The 15,506-nt window shown below is 32.9% G+C and overlaps 2 protein-coding genes across 8 annotated transcripts in view; one reads left to right on the forward strand and one right to left on the reverse strand.

The window, feature by feature from the left end:
* Positions 1–1,421: 1,421 nt before the first annotated feature.
* LOC113002651 (aminopeptidase N-like) overlaps positions 1,422–15,506 on the forward strand; it is a 39,912-nt gene continuing 25,827 nt past the window's right edge. The window contains exon 1 of one of the 2 annotated variants that reach the window (XM_026130580.2): positions 1,422–1,541. The gene's annotated coding sequence lies outside the window, so the exon portion shown is untranslated. The remainder of the gene's footprint in view (positions 1,542–15,506) is intronic. The other variant, XM_026130582.2, reaches the window with a different exon arrangement.
* On the reverse strand, positions 3,907–12,270 carry LOC105205259 (organic cation transporter protein). 6 transcript variants are annotated; one of them, XM_039450622.1, is made up of 4 exons: positions 12,126–12,270; positions 11,545–11,697; positions 7,694–8,191; positions 3,907–6,325 (listed from the first exon to the last, which is right to left on the reverse strand). In XM_039450622.1, exon 4 carries the CDS (start codon positions 6,201–6,203, stop codon positions 4,503–4,505), a length of 1,701 nt encoding a protein of 566 aa, XP_039306556.1. In that variant the 5' UTR covers positions 6,204–6,325; positions 7,694–8,191; positions 11,545–11,697; positions 12,126–12,270; the 3' UTR covers positions 3,907–4,502. The 6 variants fall into 6 exon arrangements, with proteins under 6 accessions (XP_039306556.1, XP_039306555.1, XP_039306554.1 ...); XM_039450621.1 differs by having other exon boundaries at positions 11,164–11,697; XM_039450620.1 differs by having other exon boundaries at positions 11,019–11,697.

The following is a 15,506-nucleotide window of genomic DNA, read 5'->3' on the forward strand; positions in this document are numbered from 1 at the left end:
TTTTTATTGTGAAAGTGAAGCGACCGTTAACTGCATTTACTTCGAATAATAAAATCGTAAGTAAAAGATGATAAAATAATTTTTTTTGCAAAACGTTTAATCAAAATTTGTTAAAATTAATATTTTAATACTTTAAAGTGCTGAGATATTTTTATTTAGTTTTTATAGCAAAAAATCTTGTTTTATACTTTTTTATATTATTGATAATAGAATAATTATTGTAATTATTAATTATAATAATTATAAATAATCTTATAATTCGTAGATATTATAATTCATACGTTTTGCATACTATTTATGTCAAAGAACATTATATAAATCACATTATATTTATAACATTGTTTTCTTAAGAGGATGTCGTGTAGTTCCGTGTGAAAGAGACGGATCTGTAAGCGACAGATTGCGAGATACAACCCACGTGTCTCACGTATATAAATTTTAAACTCGTAATCTTTAGCGGAAATCACAAAGGAACCTTTTTAGTTCTAGGCGACGTGGCATAAATACACATGTCTTAGGTGCCTGTTATATTGTATCTCTCCCATATATGTGCTCTTTTTTTCTTGACACTTCTTAAATATATTTTTAATATATTATTTTTTAAGTATATATGTTCCAAAAATATCATAATTTCATTCATTGAAATAACTTATTTTTTAGATTTAAACATCATACTATATTTTTTTCATAAAGATATGTTTTTTAAGACACTCTTTTTTATACTTTTTTTGCAAAACTCTTGTTTCTTTTTACATATAACTTTCAACTTTATTATCAAAATCTTTCTTATCAAATCTTATAGATTGGGATTTCATAAACTTCAGCGTTTTATTTAAAAAATAATTAATTAAAATCCATTTAAATTTTTAGAATCTATAGCAAAAAAAGCCTTAGATCCAAAAATCGACAGATATAGATTAAGGTAACTTTCATAAATGTAGTTGAAGATCAAATAACGATTAGTGTCGATGTAGTTTAGATAATGTAATTACGAGTAAGATCAAATTAGTCTAACATAGTATAATAATCATTTTTTGTTTATTATTTAAAAAATTTTTGAAAATTTGGAAGAAAAATATTATTTGCAAACTATTTGCCGTAGCTATTTGCGAAGTTATGGGATTGAATATTCTAGATCACTACGCAGAAGGCAATCTCTATACAGGGTGAGACTAGGGAGGCTCGGGGACTTCAATTAACTTGAACTAACAGCTTCGAAGCTATTCGATCGTTATCGATTGCACGGAATTCTCTCTCTCTCTCTCGTTTCTGTATTTCTCGATCTTCAATTCAAACGCGGACTTAGTGCACGACGGCACTTCCGTGATCCAATCCTACGGGAGATCGAATTTGCGGCAGCGGTCGTACCGCGTTTGACAGAGTTGCGCGCGCTGGTGTAACGTTTTCTGCGATTTAATGGGCGAGAACAGAGCGAGAGTTCAGTAGGCGACGCGCGCTCCCTGCCACCGTGTGTTCCCGTACACATCCCGGGCTCTAGCATCCCTCGTCGCGCATGGACCCGCACGCGCTCGATAACGCAGGTGAGTGTACGATCATCAGGGTCGGATTTACATACATAAATTGAAGCTTTACGGCTCACAGTCGCAGAGCAGTGTTGCTCTATTTCCCCGAAAGACATGCCCTACTTTACGAAACTTCTCTGAAGTGTCTTCTCCCTGATTCTTCTCCTAGATGCGTATCTAGATGAATGAAAAGTTAAACACACACATTTCTCTAGATCATATCATTTTTGTAGATTTCTTTCAAATGCTTTTTTTCGACAGACGAATAACGAATCGAAAGAATATCGTTTCATTGATCATGTTGTCTTTTTACAAGAATTTATAAAATTTCAAGTTGCTGCTATTTTATGAAATTTATTAACGTCTGCTTAAAGAAAAAAAAAAAAAAAAAAACTCGAACCACTTTGCGGAACACTCAGCTAACGATAGAACGCTCTGACAAATATTTATGAATAGTTAATTTTGAATTTAATTGTTCTGCATTTAGTAGAATTTCAAGATTATGGTTTAAAGCCGCAGCATGGTTTAATCTCGCTAATACCGGCGACACGTTATGCACGTGTGGAATTTCGAGAATTCACAGGCGCGGTAGCGTTACAATACCTCGCTAATTTCGCGTTTCGCATAAAAGTAATTAATGACGCGCATATCGATCGCGTTAGACATTCCATTAATTATGAAAATTTTGAAGGATAGATGCCACCAGTATTGCGCGAGTGGTTGCCCGATAATTATTTTCTAATTATTCTGGACAACCGTAGGAAGGCACGTGCGGAGAAACCTGAATATCGGCGTCATAACTTATGCATATAAAATTATAAGTGCATAAATTGTTGCAACGCCGTAGAATTGTGTTCTCCTTCGAATAACGGGCGCATCTGCAAAATCCACTGGCGAATCTCTCACGAAGCGCGGAAGTTCGGCATGACATTGAGGATCAGAAACTTGAGAAGCGCATTATATCTTAGTTACTGCTTAGCCGTGATGCGCGGTACATTTTGGCACGGGATTTAAGAAGATAAATTTACGTTGTCTAGTGATTATTTATATCAGTTTGTGCTGTAGCTGATTTTTTATTTATTAATAAATAACTTTTAACGCGACTCGAAGTCGGGATTAATTCGCGTCTTATTGATACAATTTAATCTTCAACAACTCGGCGAGCTTCCAAGATTCATTTGCATAATATCTTCCTACCTGAGTCACTCGGTGTCGTTGACAGACATTTGTATGCAAATGAATATAAATAAACGTGATTATTTAAATCTTTCACGCAAAATAAATTTTATAATAAAATACGTTTTGCGTTAGAATAATATCATTTATATAGTAAATAAGAGCCACGACTAAATAAGGTTCTGCTTTTGGGGCGACTTGAGGTGTCCGGCGGAGAACTGTACGAACTTTCCTAGAGAGACAGGATGTTTCTCTACCATCGTTAATTTTACGGCGAAAAAAAAATCCGCGGATAACCGACGTGACCATTTTTCAAACTTTATGATTGGAAAAGCGTTGGGCCGGGCGACAAAGTTTTTCCATTAGTTAGGAAGGGAGGAGTGAGTCGGCGGTTTCATCAGGGCCGAGAATCTCCCGCGTCCTCCCGAAAGATCCCTCTCTGAATTGCATCCTCGCCATTAGGATCATAGCGTGTTCTAAAGCACCCCGCGTTCTTCCCGTTATCTCGCATAACCCACAAACTTCCTCGACTAGTTTATTTCACCGAAAGTAGCGAGATAAGTCGGATGTCAACAAATTTATTTCCTCGTTGACTCCTCTCTTCTCTCTTTCTCTCTCTTTCTTTTTCTCTCGGATTATTCTAATATCCTCATAAGAAGAATCTTACGGTGGCGACTGAGAACAGGATCACTTGAATCTTTAATCACCTTTATCGCGGAAATTGTCTATCCATGAAATTCCTCTTAATCACTCAACAGTCACGTTCAGTGAAAATCTGACAATAATTTTATTATATAAAGAATGAAAGAGTTTTGAGAAAGCAAACAAGTCCATTTTCTGTAAAATTGCTTGTATTCAATATTTTTACTATTAACTATGTGATTGTTTTATGTTTAAATAATTTCATTTTCTGTTTTTCTAATTTTCTAAGGCATCCATTAAATGTTTTCTAAAGTGTAAAGTTTTATAAAAATTGATATCACCGTGGATTAAAGTGAAGTAAATTGTTATATAACTAGCGTTAATGTATAATTCTAATCAATAAAACGTGTAAACAGTTTTACAAAATAAGAATTGTTCTCATATATCACTTTTTTTAGTTATGTTGGAAAATTTAGTTAAAGGCATGCCAAGTTTATAATGGCTGTTGATATGAATAACAATGAATAACAATAGAAGTTTAGATAACGTATGAATACTCTAAATATGAGTACTTTAAAATGGTATATATTTGTAAAAATTTTCATATAAATCTTCTTATAGACGTGTATACTCTTATGTGGAACAGACTGTAAAATTGTTAATATAAAATTTCTTTTTCATATATATAAATATACAATTCCAAAAACTGACTTTTTTTTCTTTCTTTGTACATGTGTAAATTATTTCTAAATATCTTCTTTTCAATGATACGTTGCATGTATTGTTTAGATGGGCTTCTCTATAAGTAGAAGAAAGGGAGAACAGATGACGATACTAATGTTTGTTTTTCTTAATTTCTGTGATAATGTAAAAATAATAAGCTGCTTTTTTAGTTTTATTAAAGTTTTTGTTTATCATTTGTAAAAATTAAAAGCTGTTATATAAATTAAAATTGTTTACAATTTAGATTTTTTAATTTTACATCTTATCCATTTCTTCATCTTATTCTCCTTTCCTCTATTGATAAGTGTTTTTAACAAGTATCTCAAGACACGTATCTTGACATTTAAATCAAGATCCAGATATTTTTCATATCAGCGTATTGCAGCTATAAGTACTAATTGAAGGCGCTTGGTGAATTTCCTAACACAATACGATCGTTTATATATCATTCAATTTTTCTTTCTCATCTTTCTCTGGTATCTTGTCCATTGTAACATCATGTTCGCTCGCGGCGGTTTTCGCACCGCCGCCCAGGCAAGTGGTGAAACAGGTGTCACCTTTGCCGAAGTTCTCGCCGTCCTCAATGGACTCCGGCATCGGCTGATTTACCGTTTCCGGCAGATAGAGCGACAGAAAGCCTGCCACCAGGGCAGTGAAACCGAACAACGTAGCTGGTACTCGCGGATCCAGCGAGTCCAGTAAGAAGATCATAGGCGTGAGAGCGCCGCTCAGACGAGCGCACATGGAGCCGATACCGAGCGCCGTGTTTCTCACCACCGTGGGGAACAGCTCCGCCGTGTAGTTGTACACTATGGCGAACGAGCCCGCGATGCAACCCTTGCCTATGAGTACTATTGTGACTATGGCGATAGTCGCTAAGTTGCCGGTCGCACCGGTGATGCAGGCAGCGCAGATGCAGCACAGACCGCCTATTAGCATGAACGTGCTGATCAAACATCTTCTGCCCGTACGATCCAGGGTGAATATTATCAAGACGTACGATGGAAACTCCAACACACCGCTGAGGAACAGCATAACGAACGGATTGCCGACGAGGTTGCCCATGTTGAGCGCCAGTCCGTAATAAGCGATCGAGTTGGCGAACCAATTGAAACATACGTTCAGACTCTTCTTGCGAAGATTCGGCGTTTTGAAGAGATCAAGTGCGCCGTACGATTTGTCCTCCTTGACTTCCTGCTGCACCTTCGATTTGCTGATCAGTCTAGCGGCGTCCACTTGAACGTTGCTGCCGTTCACCTTTAAACCCTTCTGCACGATGATGATTGCTTCGGCGGCGCGACCGTGTGCCCACAGCCACCTGGGCGACTCATCCATCAACCACCAGTGGCCGAGTAGGATTGCGCTGTGCAAACCATACACGATCTGTAGCCACATACGATCCTTGAGCACGGCACCCCACACAGCTACCAGCATAAAACCTACGGCAAAGGCCAATTGGAATAACACGCCACACGCGGTCCTCCTGGACGGACCTACTAGCTCCATTGTCAGTACAAATCCGGTGATGTACGAGCCGGCGGAACCGAAGATTCCATACAGAAAACGGATTACCAAAAAGATATAGAAGTTGTTCACTAAGGCAACTAATACTCCGAGCGCCAATTGTGCCATGGCGGAGACGTAAAATATGATCTTCCTGCCGTACTTGTCTGCCATACTACCGAGGGTGACCGCGCCCACGAACACGCCGAACATGTACGAGGATTGCGCCGCGGCGCCCATCCAACGTCGTGAGCAAACAAAGTTCCACTCCATCCCGCGCGACGACTGAAAGTACGTTGTGTCGTAGGTCCACGAGTTACATTCCCGGGTGACATTGTCGAAATCCAAATAGTGGCAACTGTCGAGATGGCGTGGAAGGTGTCCTAGCACATCCGAAGAATTGTCCCAATCGTGATCGGTAAAATTGAAGAGTTCCTTGGTCAGGACGGACGACACGTTCGCTTTTGGGATGTCGCAATGATGAGCTGGCACCGCCGCGACTGTCAGTAGAGACAGCATGTGTACGCCGGCCGTAAGGGCGGCGAGTAAGTGAAGGATGTACTGTCGGAATTGGTATTTGCCGAATTCACCCAAATGAGACATGAGCTCCTCAAGATCCTTGTCCACGCTCGCCATCTCGGACGTTCGCTGGGATAGCAGATGAGAAATTTATCTGAGTTTCTTGCAGGATATTTAAATCGCGGCTATATTTAAATCGCTGATCGTCCTCGAGTTAGATGCTGCATACGTTTACGTTTCTGAAAGGACATTTGCAGATAAATTATTCAGATGAATTAATTATACTTGAATCATGAAAATAAAAGATTATGGACTTACATTATACATAATATATATACATATATACGCAGATAAAATCTTTTTTCAAGAATTACATTAAAATTTATTTCTTAAATAAAACTGTTAATAAACAAAATTGCAATTTTGCTTAGAAATATTTAAAACATTAATACGTAGTAAAGAAGATAATTTCTATCGATCTATCAAATGAAATGGCAGTCCAACATTACTGTCGTACATTAATTTTTCTATAAATAATATTTCTACAAATTGTGGTGAATAAAAGTTAAAAATTTAAATTTAGCGAAAATATATAATATTACAAGTCAAACATTGATTAAATAATCATTAAATATTCTCATTTTTATTAGAATCTTCATTAATGTAATCAATAAAATTTTTTTTTTTTAAAGTTCTGTTATATATTAATTATTATATATAATAATTCGATTAATTAACGTTAATAATTTTTGTAATAATTATAAATTTATTGTATTAGAAGAATCAATTTTTTTATGCTGCTGCCATTATTATACGAAAAAAAATGATGATATATTAACAACATTAATTTAACTAGAAATAATTTTGTTAATTGAATACGTTATGCTCTAATTTTAACAAAAAGAATATTTGCTTTATCGATGCCTATTTCCATAGATTAACTTTAAACTAGGCTTACTGTTTATTTGTTTTTTAATTCTAAGAACCAAACAAAAATATAAAGTAAATTAAATGGAGGTTAATTTACATTGATGAAAATAGACATAATACTATTATTAAATTAATAAAATTATTTCCAATGAGATTAAACAAGTTTTTTAAATTCGTTATTTTTTTCTGTATAAAGAAAGAATTTTTAATTACATTAATTATTTGCACACAATGTTTAAAGATATCTAGTTTGCCTCTGTGTTATGTCTGCCATGTAATTATTTTCATTTCATAGGCTATCATAATCACACTGCAAATTATATTTGACCTTTTTACGTAATGTATTTTAAAACGTGACGCTGATGTCTACTTTTACTATACTTTGATCCCATTGCTCAATCTGTTAAAAAATAAAACAAGCAATGTGTCAATTTTTCCATTATGCAATGAAAATTAAATTTCTCAAGAATTTCATAGAAAAGTATGTGGCATATATTAAAAAAGTAATTATAAAAAAAAAGAAATAGAAATTAATTGCCGTAACAACTGACAAAGCGTGAAACTCTATACTCTGACAAATTACTTTAAAATCGAACTTATTCATCAAACACGAGTCAGAGATCAAACTTTTAATTTAGGCAACAAGTATCTCATAAACCGGCATAAAAAAGCGATACCTTGATTTCGATTGTGACGCACTAATTGTGCAACGCACGACAAGTAACATCCACTCGATCACAACGATATATCACGACGAATGAGAAGCGGATGGTTCGTGTGTCGATGATCGATAAATCTGCCGGCACATTGGTTTCGATCACAAAATGTGGGAGTACGACTGCGCGAACCTCCTCTGCTTAATGTCTCCAGCGAGCTGAGGAGAACGACTGCAGGTTTTCCGTTCTCCAACTTGATTCAAGGAGATTGGACGATTCCTCCAAGTAGACTTTATAGTATTTAACGAAATTTGCGGCCGCCCTTGCACGCGATAGAGCCACTCATACTATTGTCACTCGCGATCGTCACTCGCGCACGACTTCTTCCGCGTGGATTCCCTTAGACCGGTAAATTCCACTCTGCGAGATGTCACGCCCGTCCGGGAAAGAGTTTCGCGTAAGGCGATTGCGTTATCAATCACCGACGACCATAATCGGGAGTCTATAAATAGTTGTTGCCTACAAATTATTAAAAGTATTAAACTCGTGTGACCTTGCGGTCAGTGTAACGTATTTACTAATATATTAGTAATATATTCTGTTTGAGATTTCTCAATCGAATAAATAATTTTTCTGTTATAATTTCTTACTGAACTAAATTTCCTTTTACGGCATTTCTTGCGCATACTATGATTTTTAGAGGAGTGATTAAAAAGGGTGAAAAGTCATTAAAAGGGAAGTACTAGGGTTGGGTAGGGTTATTACTTTTTTTTTAAAACTAAATTAAGTTAAAGTTAATGACTAATAGAATTAATTTAATTACGTTAAAAGTTGTACGAATAAAAACCTCAGTTAAAAATTACGTTAAGATTAAATTAACTCAAGTTAAATTAAAAGTTAATTAAACAGTTTTTTTATATTATAATAAATCATAATGTCGTAATTTTTTAAAATTGAATGTAAAAATGAAACGAATAAAAAAGATGTATTAATAGTTGAATAAACGGCATTTTGCAATAATTACTCTTTTCTTTGAAATGTGTTTATATGTGTAATATGGAATAAAAATATAATTATACATTTATGATAATACATTTTATATTTGGTAATATTAATAAAATTATTAGTTATTACACTTTAAAAAAATAGCCGTTTAAGAGCTTTAATTAGTTTCTAATTAGTTTCTAATTTTAATTCAATTTTGATTATTAGATAATAATTTTTTATACAATTATTTTGATAATATTATTATCTAATCTAATGCAAAAACACGAAGTTTCGTTCATTTTCGCTCTATCGATTATTTTTAGTATCATTTTTTTTAATTTTAAGTTCACATATTTGAAATAACATTTGAAATAATAAATTAATTAAAAGTACAAATATATTTGTGGTTTTAACTTGTGGAATAAACCGGATTTCTTATCGGTCACATGTCACTATATCATTGTACTGATTATGCTTGCAAACTCAACACTGTAGTTTTAAGAGCATGTTATGGATGGTATTGATCACCGATAGCAGTTATTTTCAATGTTTGAATAATAGCACGTATGTCGCGCGATCATCGAAGCATAACGATATTATATCGTATATTATTACGATATTTCTTTACGGCATCAAAATTGCTGACGTTTTACTTTGATAAACGTCTATTTTTTGCGTCGATATCGTGCCGAAGTGCCAATTCCAATTCATGAAACAAGGAAGAGAAAGGAATCAACTTTTTGCGTCATTGAAATTATTTCGCCATTTAAAGAGAAAACATATCGTTGAATGCCAAATAAGAAACTAAATTTATTTCAGAAATAAATTCATGTTTCTGCGAAGATAACGTAAGATGAAATCACGCAATCATAGAAAATGATAATTAATAAAAGCATTGTATAATTACAATTATTTTTATCACAACACACTTCTAACCGATATATATCTCAAGAAAGATTTTATAAAGTTAGTGAATTTCATAATATTATTACTTGGAATCAGCTTTATATTTAATTAACTGTCTTAGATCTTCGAAAAGTTACATTAGTATGTCGCCTACGGAATGTTTTAGCGGAATGCTTTAACTGCGCCGACTTGGAGAATGCGGTTGCGGCGGTTCCTGCCTACGCTTGAGGCTCATTTTGCCATTGTGTCGCGTGTTTTTGTGACAGCAAATGTCACGACATAAATAAATGCGATAGCTTTATACATCGCAATATCGTTGAAAACTAATCACACTGTCATTATCATAAATTCATCACATCATTACTAAAGACCGGGCTCTGATATGATGGCAATCGCGCGCACCCGCGATAACATGAATCTTCTAAAGTCTTGCTCTTGCGTAATTGACTGTTTCGTTCTAACGCACGCTTTTGTTTTGTCTTCATTTCTTAATTGATAAAATAATTGGGGCTTATATTTGAAGGGTCTCGTCAGGATAAGATCATTCTCTAAATTTAATAGACTAAAAATTGAACTATTGTGTACACACAGAAAAAATAGTGTCAAACATTAATATCACAAATTAAAACTAATATGTTCTATTTAATAACCAATGTTTCATTTTTGTTTATACAATTCCTTGCACAGTGCACATTCCTTATAAAATTAAGAAAACATGGTACTTTTATTGCTTGATTTGGATTATACATAAAAAAAATAAGAAACTCTCACCCAAAACATTTTTTCCAAAAATATTTTCATTAACTTTACTTTTTATTAAAAAAAAATTTTTTTTTTTTAAATGTTTGAGACAAATATCTCTTTTTTTACGTGTCTGAATTTGAAATGAAGTACATGCTGAATTAGAAAAATTTAACATTTGGATGTTTTAATAGTATATTTCTGGTCGGAAACAAAAGTTGATAATATCACATTCAATAAAGCGTATCCGATTGCTTACCAAAATGTTTAGAATACTTGATAAAAATTATTTTCTTTTATTTTAAAAGAAATGTAGTATGGAATATTCTATATGAAACAATGATAACCTTTTTTACATAGAATTTAACTTTCTTTAAAGAATTTGATAATCTTGAATTTCAGCAAATTGCAATATTTATATTTCGATGTTATAATAGTCATTTAAAGAGAAAAATGTGATTGTTTTAATAATAGTGCTAGTAAACATTTTAATTCTTGAAGATGTTGTTAGTTTTCTCTCCGATATTGTTTCCTCTCAAATCATAAAGATTATTGTTGAATAATGAGACTATATTTTTCTTCATAAAACTATACAAAATTCTTCATGTAAATAAGTTATATGTATTTAACACTATATAATCTCAATTTTCTTTTTTTTCTGTGTGCGATTATAATTCGAGTGATTTGCCACTCTATGAAAATCAAAATTTACTCTTATAGCACTGATTTTTTACTCTCATTAAAGTGAAATAGCACAAACTGAATTTTCACTTTTTTTAGAGTGATATTTCACTGTGTGAGATTTAGAGAGCACCAATTCACATCGAAATTCTTCGAAATTTTGACCGCGCGCATACTTCTCTAATTTTTTCATAGTTTAATAAAATAAAACAATTTTGAATCACTGTGGAGTATCACTATATGTACTTTCTTATCGGGCTTCTTGCGACACATTGATTCGCAGTGGAATCAGCATATGCCTATATTCCTTATTAAGAAGCTGATAAATGTGTCAATGAACGCAGAAGTGGTAATGGGATACATCGAACCCCACAGCGATTCATTGACACCAAATAAAATCGTTTGGCCGTTTAACTGCTAATAGCAGATGATTATATGTACACACACACATAAACACAACACACACACACACACACAGATCTATCTTTGCCGCCGTTCGACTTTAAGTGATATGTTTTCCTCATAAGTAATGCTCAGCAGACTTTGATGCTGCGTACTTGAAATTTCTAGAGCGTCACTGGCCCATTGTCGGTCCCTTCAATTCAGCATGTGCTTTGTGCCTTGTGTCCTTGACATTACTCTGTTGTTAGGCTACAGCGAGGCGATAATTGCCAGCGATGACTATCGTGCGAGAAACTCAGTCGCTTACTCTGGTGAACATTTTTCAGAAATACTCGAAAAATTTACATCTTCTCTTATAATTTTTCATACATGTTAATTCTAAAATATTTTAAGATTTTTCTAATAATTTAAAAGAAATACTTTTAACTTATTTAGATTTTATAACATTTTTGTCATAAATTATAGAACAAAGAATCTTAGAAGTTTTAGAATATTTTATAATTAACGTGTATATAAAATTATGAGAAGAGTTGTAAACTTTCTGGGCATTTTTAAAGAGTGTTTTAGTTTGTACAAAAAATTTGAGAAAATTATAAAATTATACAGAAATTCTGAAAAATGATATGAAAAATTCCGAGTAAAATTTTCATCAAGGCAATCTCGCAAAATACACTAATAAGATAGAAATAAATAAATTATTTACTCTTAATCTGTATTTCAAATTGTTAAAGCTCACCTCTTGTATCAAAAGATCGATTTTTTGTATTCCTTCACGGGTTCGAAATGCGTTTAACGAAAAAATCTGAAGTATACGTACGTATAAGTAGCAACGACATGATCTTGCGACCGATTGTCGATCAGTTCTGCACGATTGTTTTCTTGTATGCAAACCGCTGATTGATACGTAATTTATGGAAAATCTGACTAGTTGTTGCTTCGATAAGTTTTTGCGAATACATTAGAACGGCATGCCTTTGAATGTTATTGCGACGTTTTTACTGTGTGTTAGACGCGACGTTCCAATGATCGATTGATGAAAGAGAAAGTTATTAGCGGGGCGTGAATCGTTTCTATCCACGTGATGGACAAAATTTCGAGATAATTGGTGCCGACGACGACGACAACAAACACACCTCTGCGTGCGATCGACAATATTCCGACAATGTTGATCGAGTAGCCAATATACTGTACTATCACTTTGTTCAGCGGAATCGAGTTTCAAGGTAATGCCGCGTCACGAACTAGATCGACATTTTCCTGGTTTCAATCCAGTTACAAAGTTTTAGATGCTAATTGCAGACACGCTTTGAATGTCGCGCTTATGATCGGTGCAATATAAATAACACTTGTGCGACATTAATTATGTCGAGTACGTAATTTCTTGTTTAAAATATTGTAAAATAAATTATATATAAAATGTGAACTACACTGAAAACTATCAATTCTGTCGCTAAGAAAAGCGATTACTTAATTTACTTCCTTTTTAGCAAATGAAAATTAACAAAGAATATTTTTTGATAATTGTCTTAAAGTATATACTCACCAACTTTAGAAAAACTTATTATTATGTACTAAAAAAAAAGAATTTATACTTTTCTGAAGAATATCTATTATAAAATTTTATCAAAGAAATATAAGAAATAAACAAATCAAATTTTTGTTTTAACTTAATATTTTTGATAGAAGTATTAAATTATTAGAATTCAGAATATATTTTAATCTTTTCACTCGCGCAAACGGATCTTCGTATCAATCATACTCTGTAAATTTTTAGAGTCGCTGAATTCAAATCTGCTGTCAGATTTCTAAAATTCAAAATAGTAGATAATTTTACGAAAGTAGTACGAAAGTAGTACGAAAGATGGACTGATTCATCATATTCGACTCGCCATATTAGAATCGACATTTTACATACCAAATTTTGATGAAAAATTTGAAATTAGTTGCCCCCAAAATCTTCGTACATAAATATACAAGTTACCATAAAATTGCATTTATTCGTAGAATCTTATATTTTTTCAATTTTGTATTGTAAAAGATTAAAAACTTGCAAAAAATCTGCAAAAAATCGTATTCTGTTCCTTAGGGTATATTTTATTTAAAAAATGTATGTATTTATCTAGAATTATTTACATACAAATAAATTTAATATAAAATAGTTTTTTGAGTAGTAACTTGTTTATAACAATAAAAGCGTTAACAATATTGAACAAATAATTATTGGAAAGTCAAGATTAAACCTTTAGATAGTTGAAAACTAATAGATAAGTTCAATATTAATAATAAATAAATAAATACAATAAATACATGATATAATTTAAAAAAGAAAAGATAAAACGGAGTCACGTATGTGTTACGCTGAAAGAGTTAAATAAATTTGAACTTATAGTGGATTTAAAGATATATGAACTTATGAAATATTAACTGTATAAATAAATAATCAAAATTATTTTTATGCAGTTAAAAGTTTAAATAATCTTTGCGCTTTTTTAAAGTTATATATTTATTGAAAATGGCACACAGTTTAGCAAAAAGCTTAACAAGCTAAATAGCAGCATTTAATTAGCGGCGAAAATGACAGTGGATGAGGTACATATCCGACATAGTATTTTTTACGAATTTTAACTAAAAAAAAAATATTGCAAAAACGTGCAAATTAATTGTATTTTTTTTTTCGACAAAAGTGTTGTATCGTATGATGTGTGCAGTTTGGTTTAAAAAGCGGTGATTTCAATCTGATGGACGAACAACGCCCTGGAGGCTCTCGAAAGTGCTGCAATCATGATTTGGAGCAACTGCTCGCTGAGTTCAGTACAAATCCAAAAAAGAGTTTGCATAGTAATTAGAATTAATGCAGTAAACTATTACCAAACATCTACACAAGATAGGAAAGATCCATATTTTTATCCATGTTTTTAAGACGATTATCAAGAAAATATTCTTGTATAGATGATCATTATTAAAAAAATTGAGTAATCGCTTTTTTTAGCGCTAGACAGATATTTTTTGCGCGTATCGACAATTATAAATATATATATTAAACACTTGATGTGTTTCATATGAGTTATGTTCGCTATCAGAGATATGCTGCAAAAAAAAAATTTCCCGCGTTTGCAAAACACGAAATGTCATATCATTTCCCGTTTGTAGAACAGAGTAACGTCATATTGTATGATCAATGATACCATTTATCGAAATAAAATCCATTTTAATAAACGCTTAAACATATTAACTCTTAGGATAACCCAAATACCTGATGCTCCAGATGAATTATGTTCGTTATCAGAGATGTTTCGCATTAGAAAATAAAAGTCTTAGCGTTTGTAAAACAAGGTAACGTCACGTTGTATGATCAATGGTACCATTAATCAGAAAAAAGAATCTATTTTTATAAATACTTAAACACAATAACTCTTCTTACTGCACACTGGAGGAAACAGATATACTGCCGAGTAAATGTAGTGCTCATCAAAGTTTCAGGAGAACAAATGATTTAAAAATAGATTTTTAACATACTTAAAACATGACACTTTAAGAAACAACTGTGTAGGATGTGTTAATTTCGTAATGATATTGCGTAACGTATCTTGCCGCGCTATTGCGTTAAAGTGTTACGAAGTGACATTCAACATGCGACTTGTATAATCAAAATATTTAACATCTTGACGTTTGATGAGCAAACATTGCGCTCATTATTGATAATTATTCGCGTATGTACACTTGAGTGTAATTATATTGTTATTCCGTAGTTACATCAACGCGGTATAAATCAGCGAGATGTACGGTGCGATTGAAGCTTTATCCCGATAACATTTTATTAGACGGCGCCATGCAACGATGTTCTTATCGGATTTCTTCTTTCTGGCGCCAGTTAAAGTGCATCCAGAATAAAGCGTAATTGCGTTAAAAATAAAATTTTATTTTAAGATGTGCGACGTATTATTTGATACTTTATTATTTTCTGATTTTCTAAGGTCTTAGAATAATAATTTATCTTATATGCACTTATAAAAATTAATTTTAACAAGCACAAAAATATATGTCAATAATAACCACAGGAAAAAATATAAGAAATTTGATAATTATTTATGACATAATGCTCAGTCGACACAGTTAT

This window comes from Solenopsis invicta, chromosome 6 (assembly GCF_016802725.1).
Source record: "Solenopsis invicta isolate M01_SB chromosome 6, UNIL_Sinv_3.0, whole genome shotgun sequence".
NCBI lineage: Eukaryota > Metazoa > Arthropoda > Insecta > Hymenoptera > Formicidae > Solenopsis > Solenopsis invicta.

Excerpts from the sequence above, each read along its gene's own strand:
- LOC105205259 (XM_039450622.1), bottom strand. The coding sequence starts at position 6,203 with ATGGCGAGCGTGGACAAGGATCTTGAGGAGCTCATGTCTCATTTGGGT.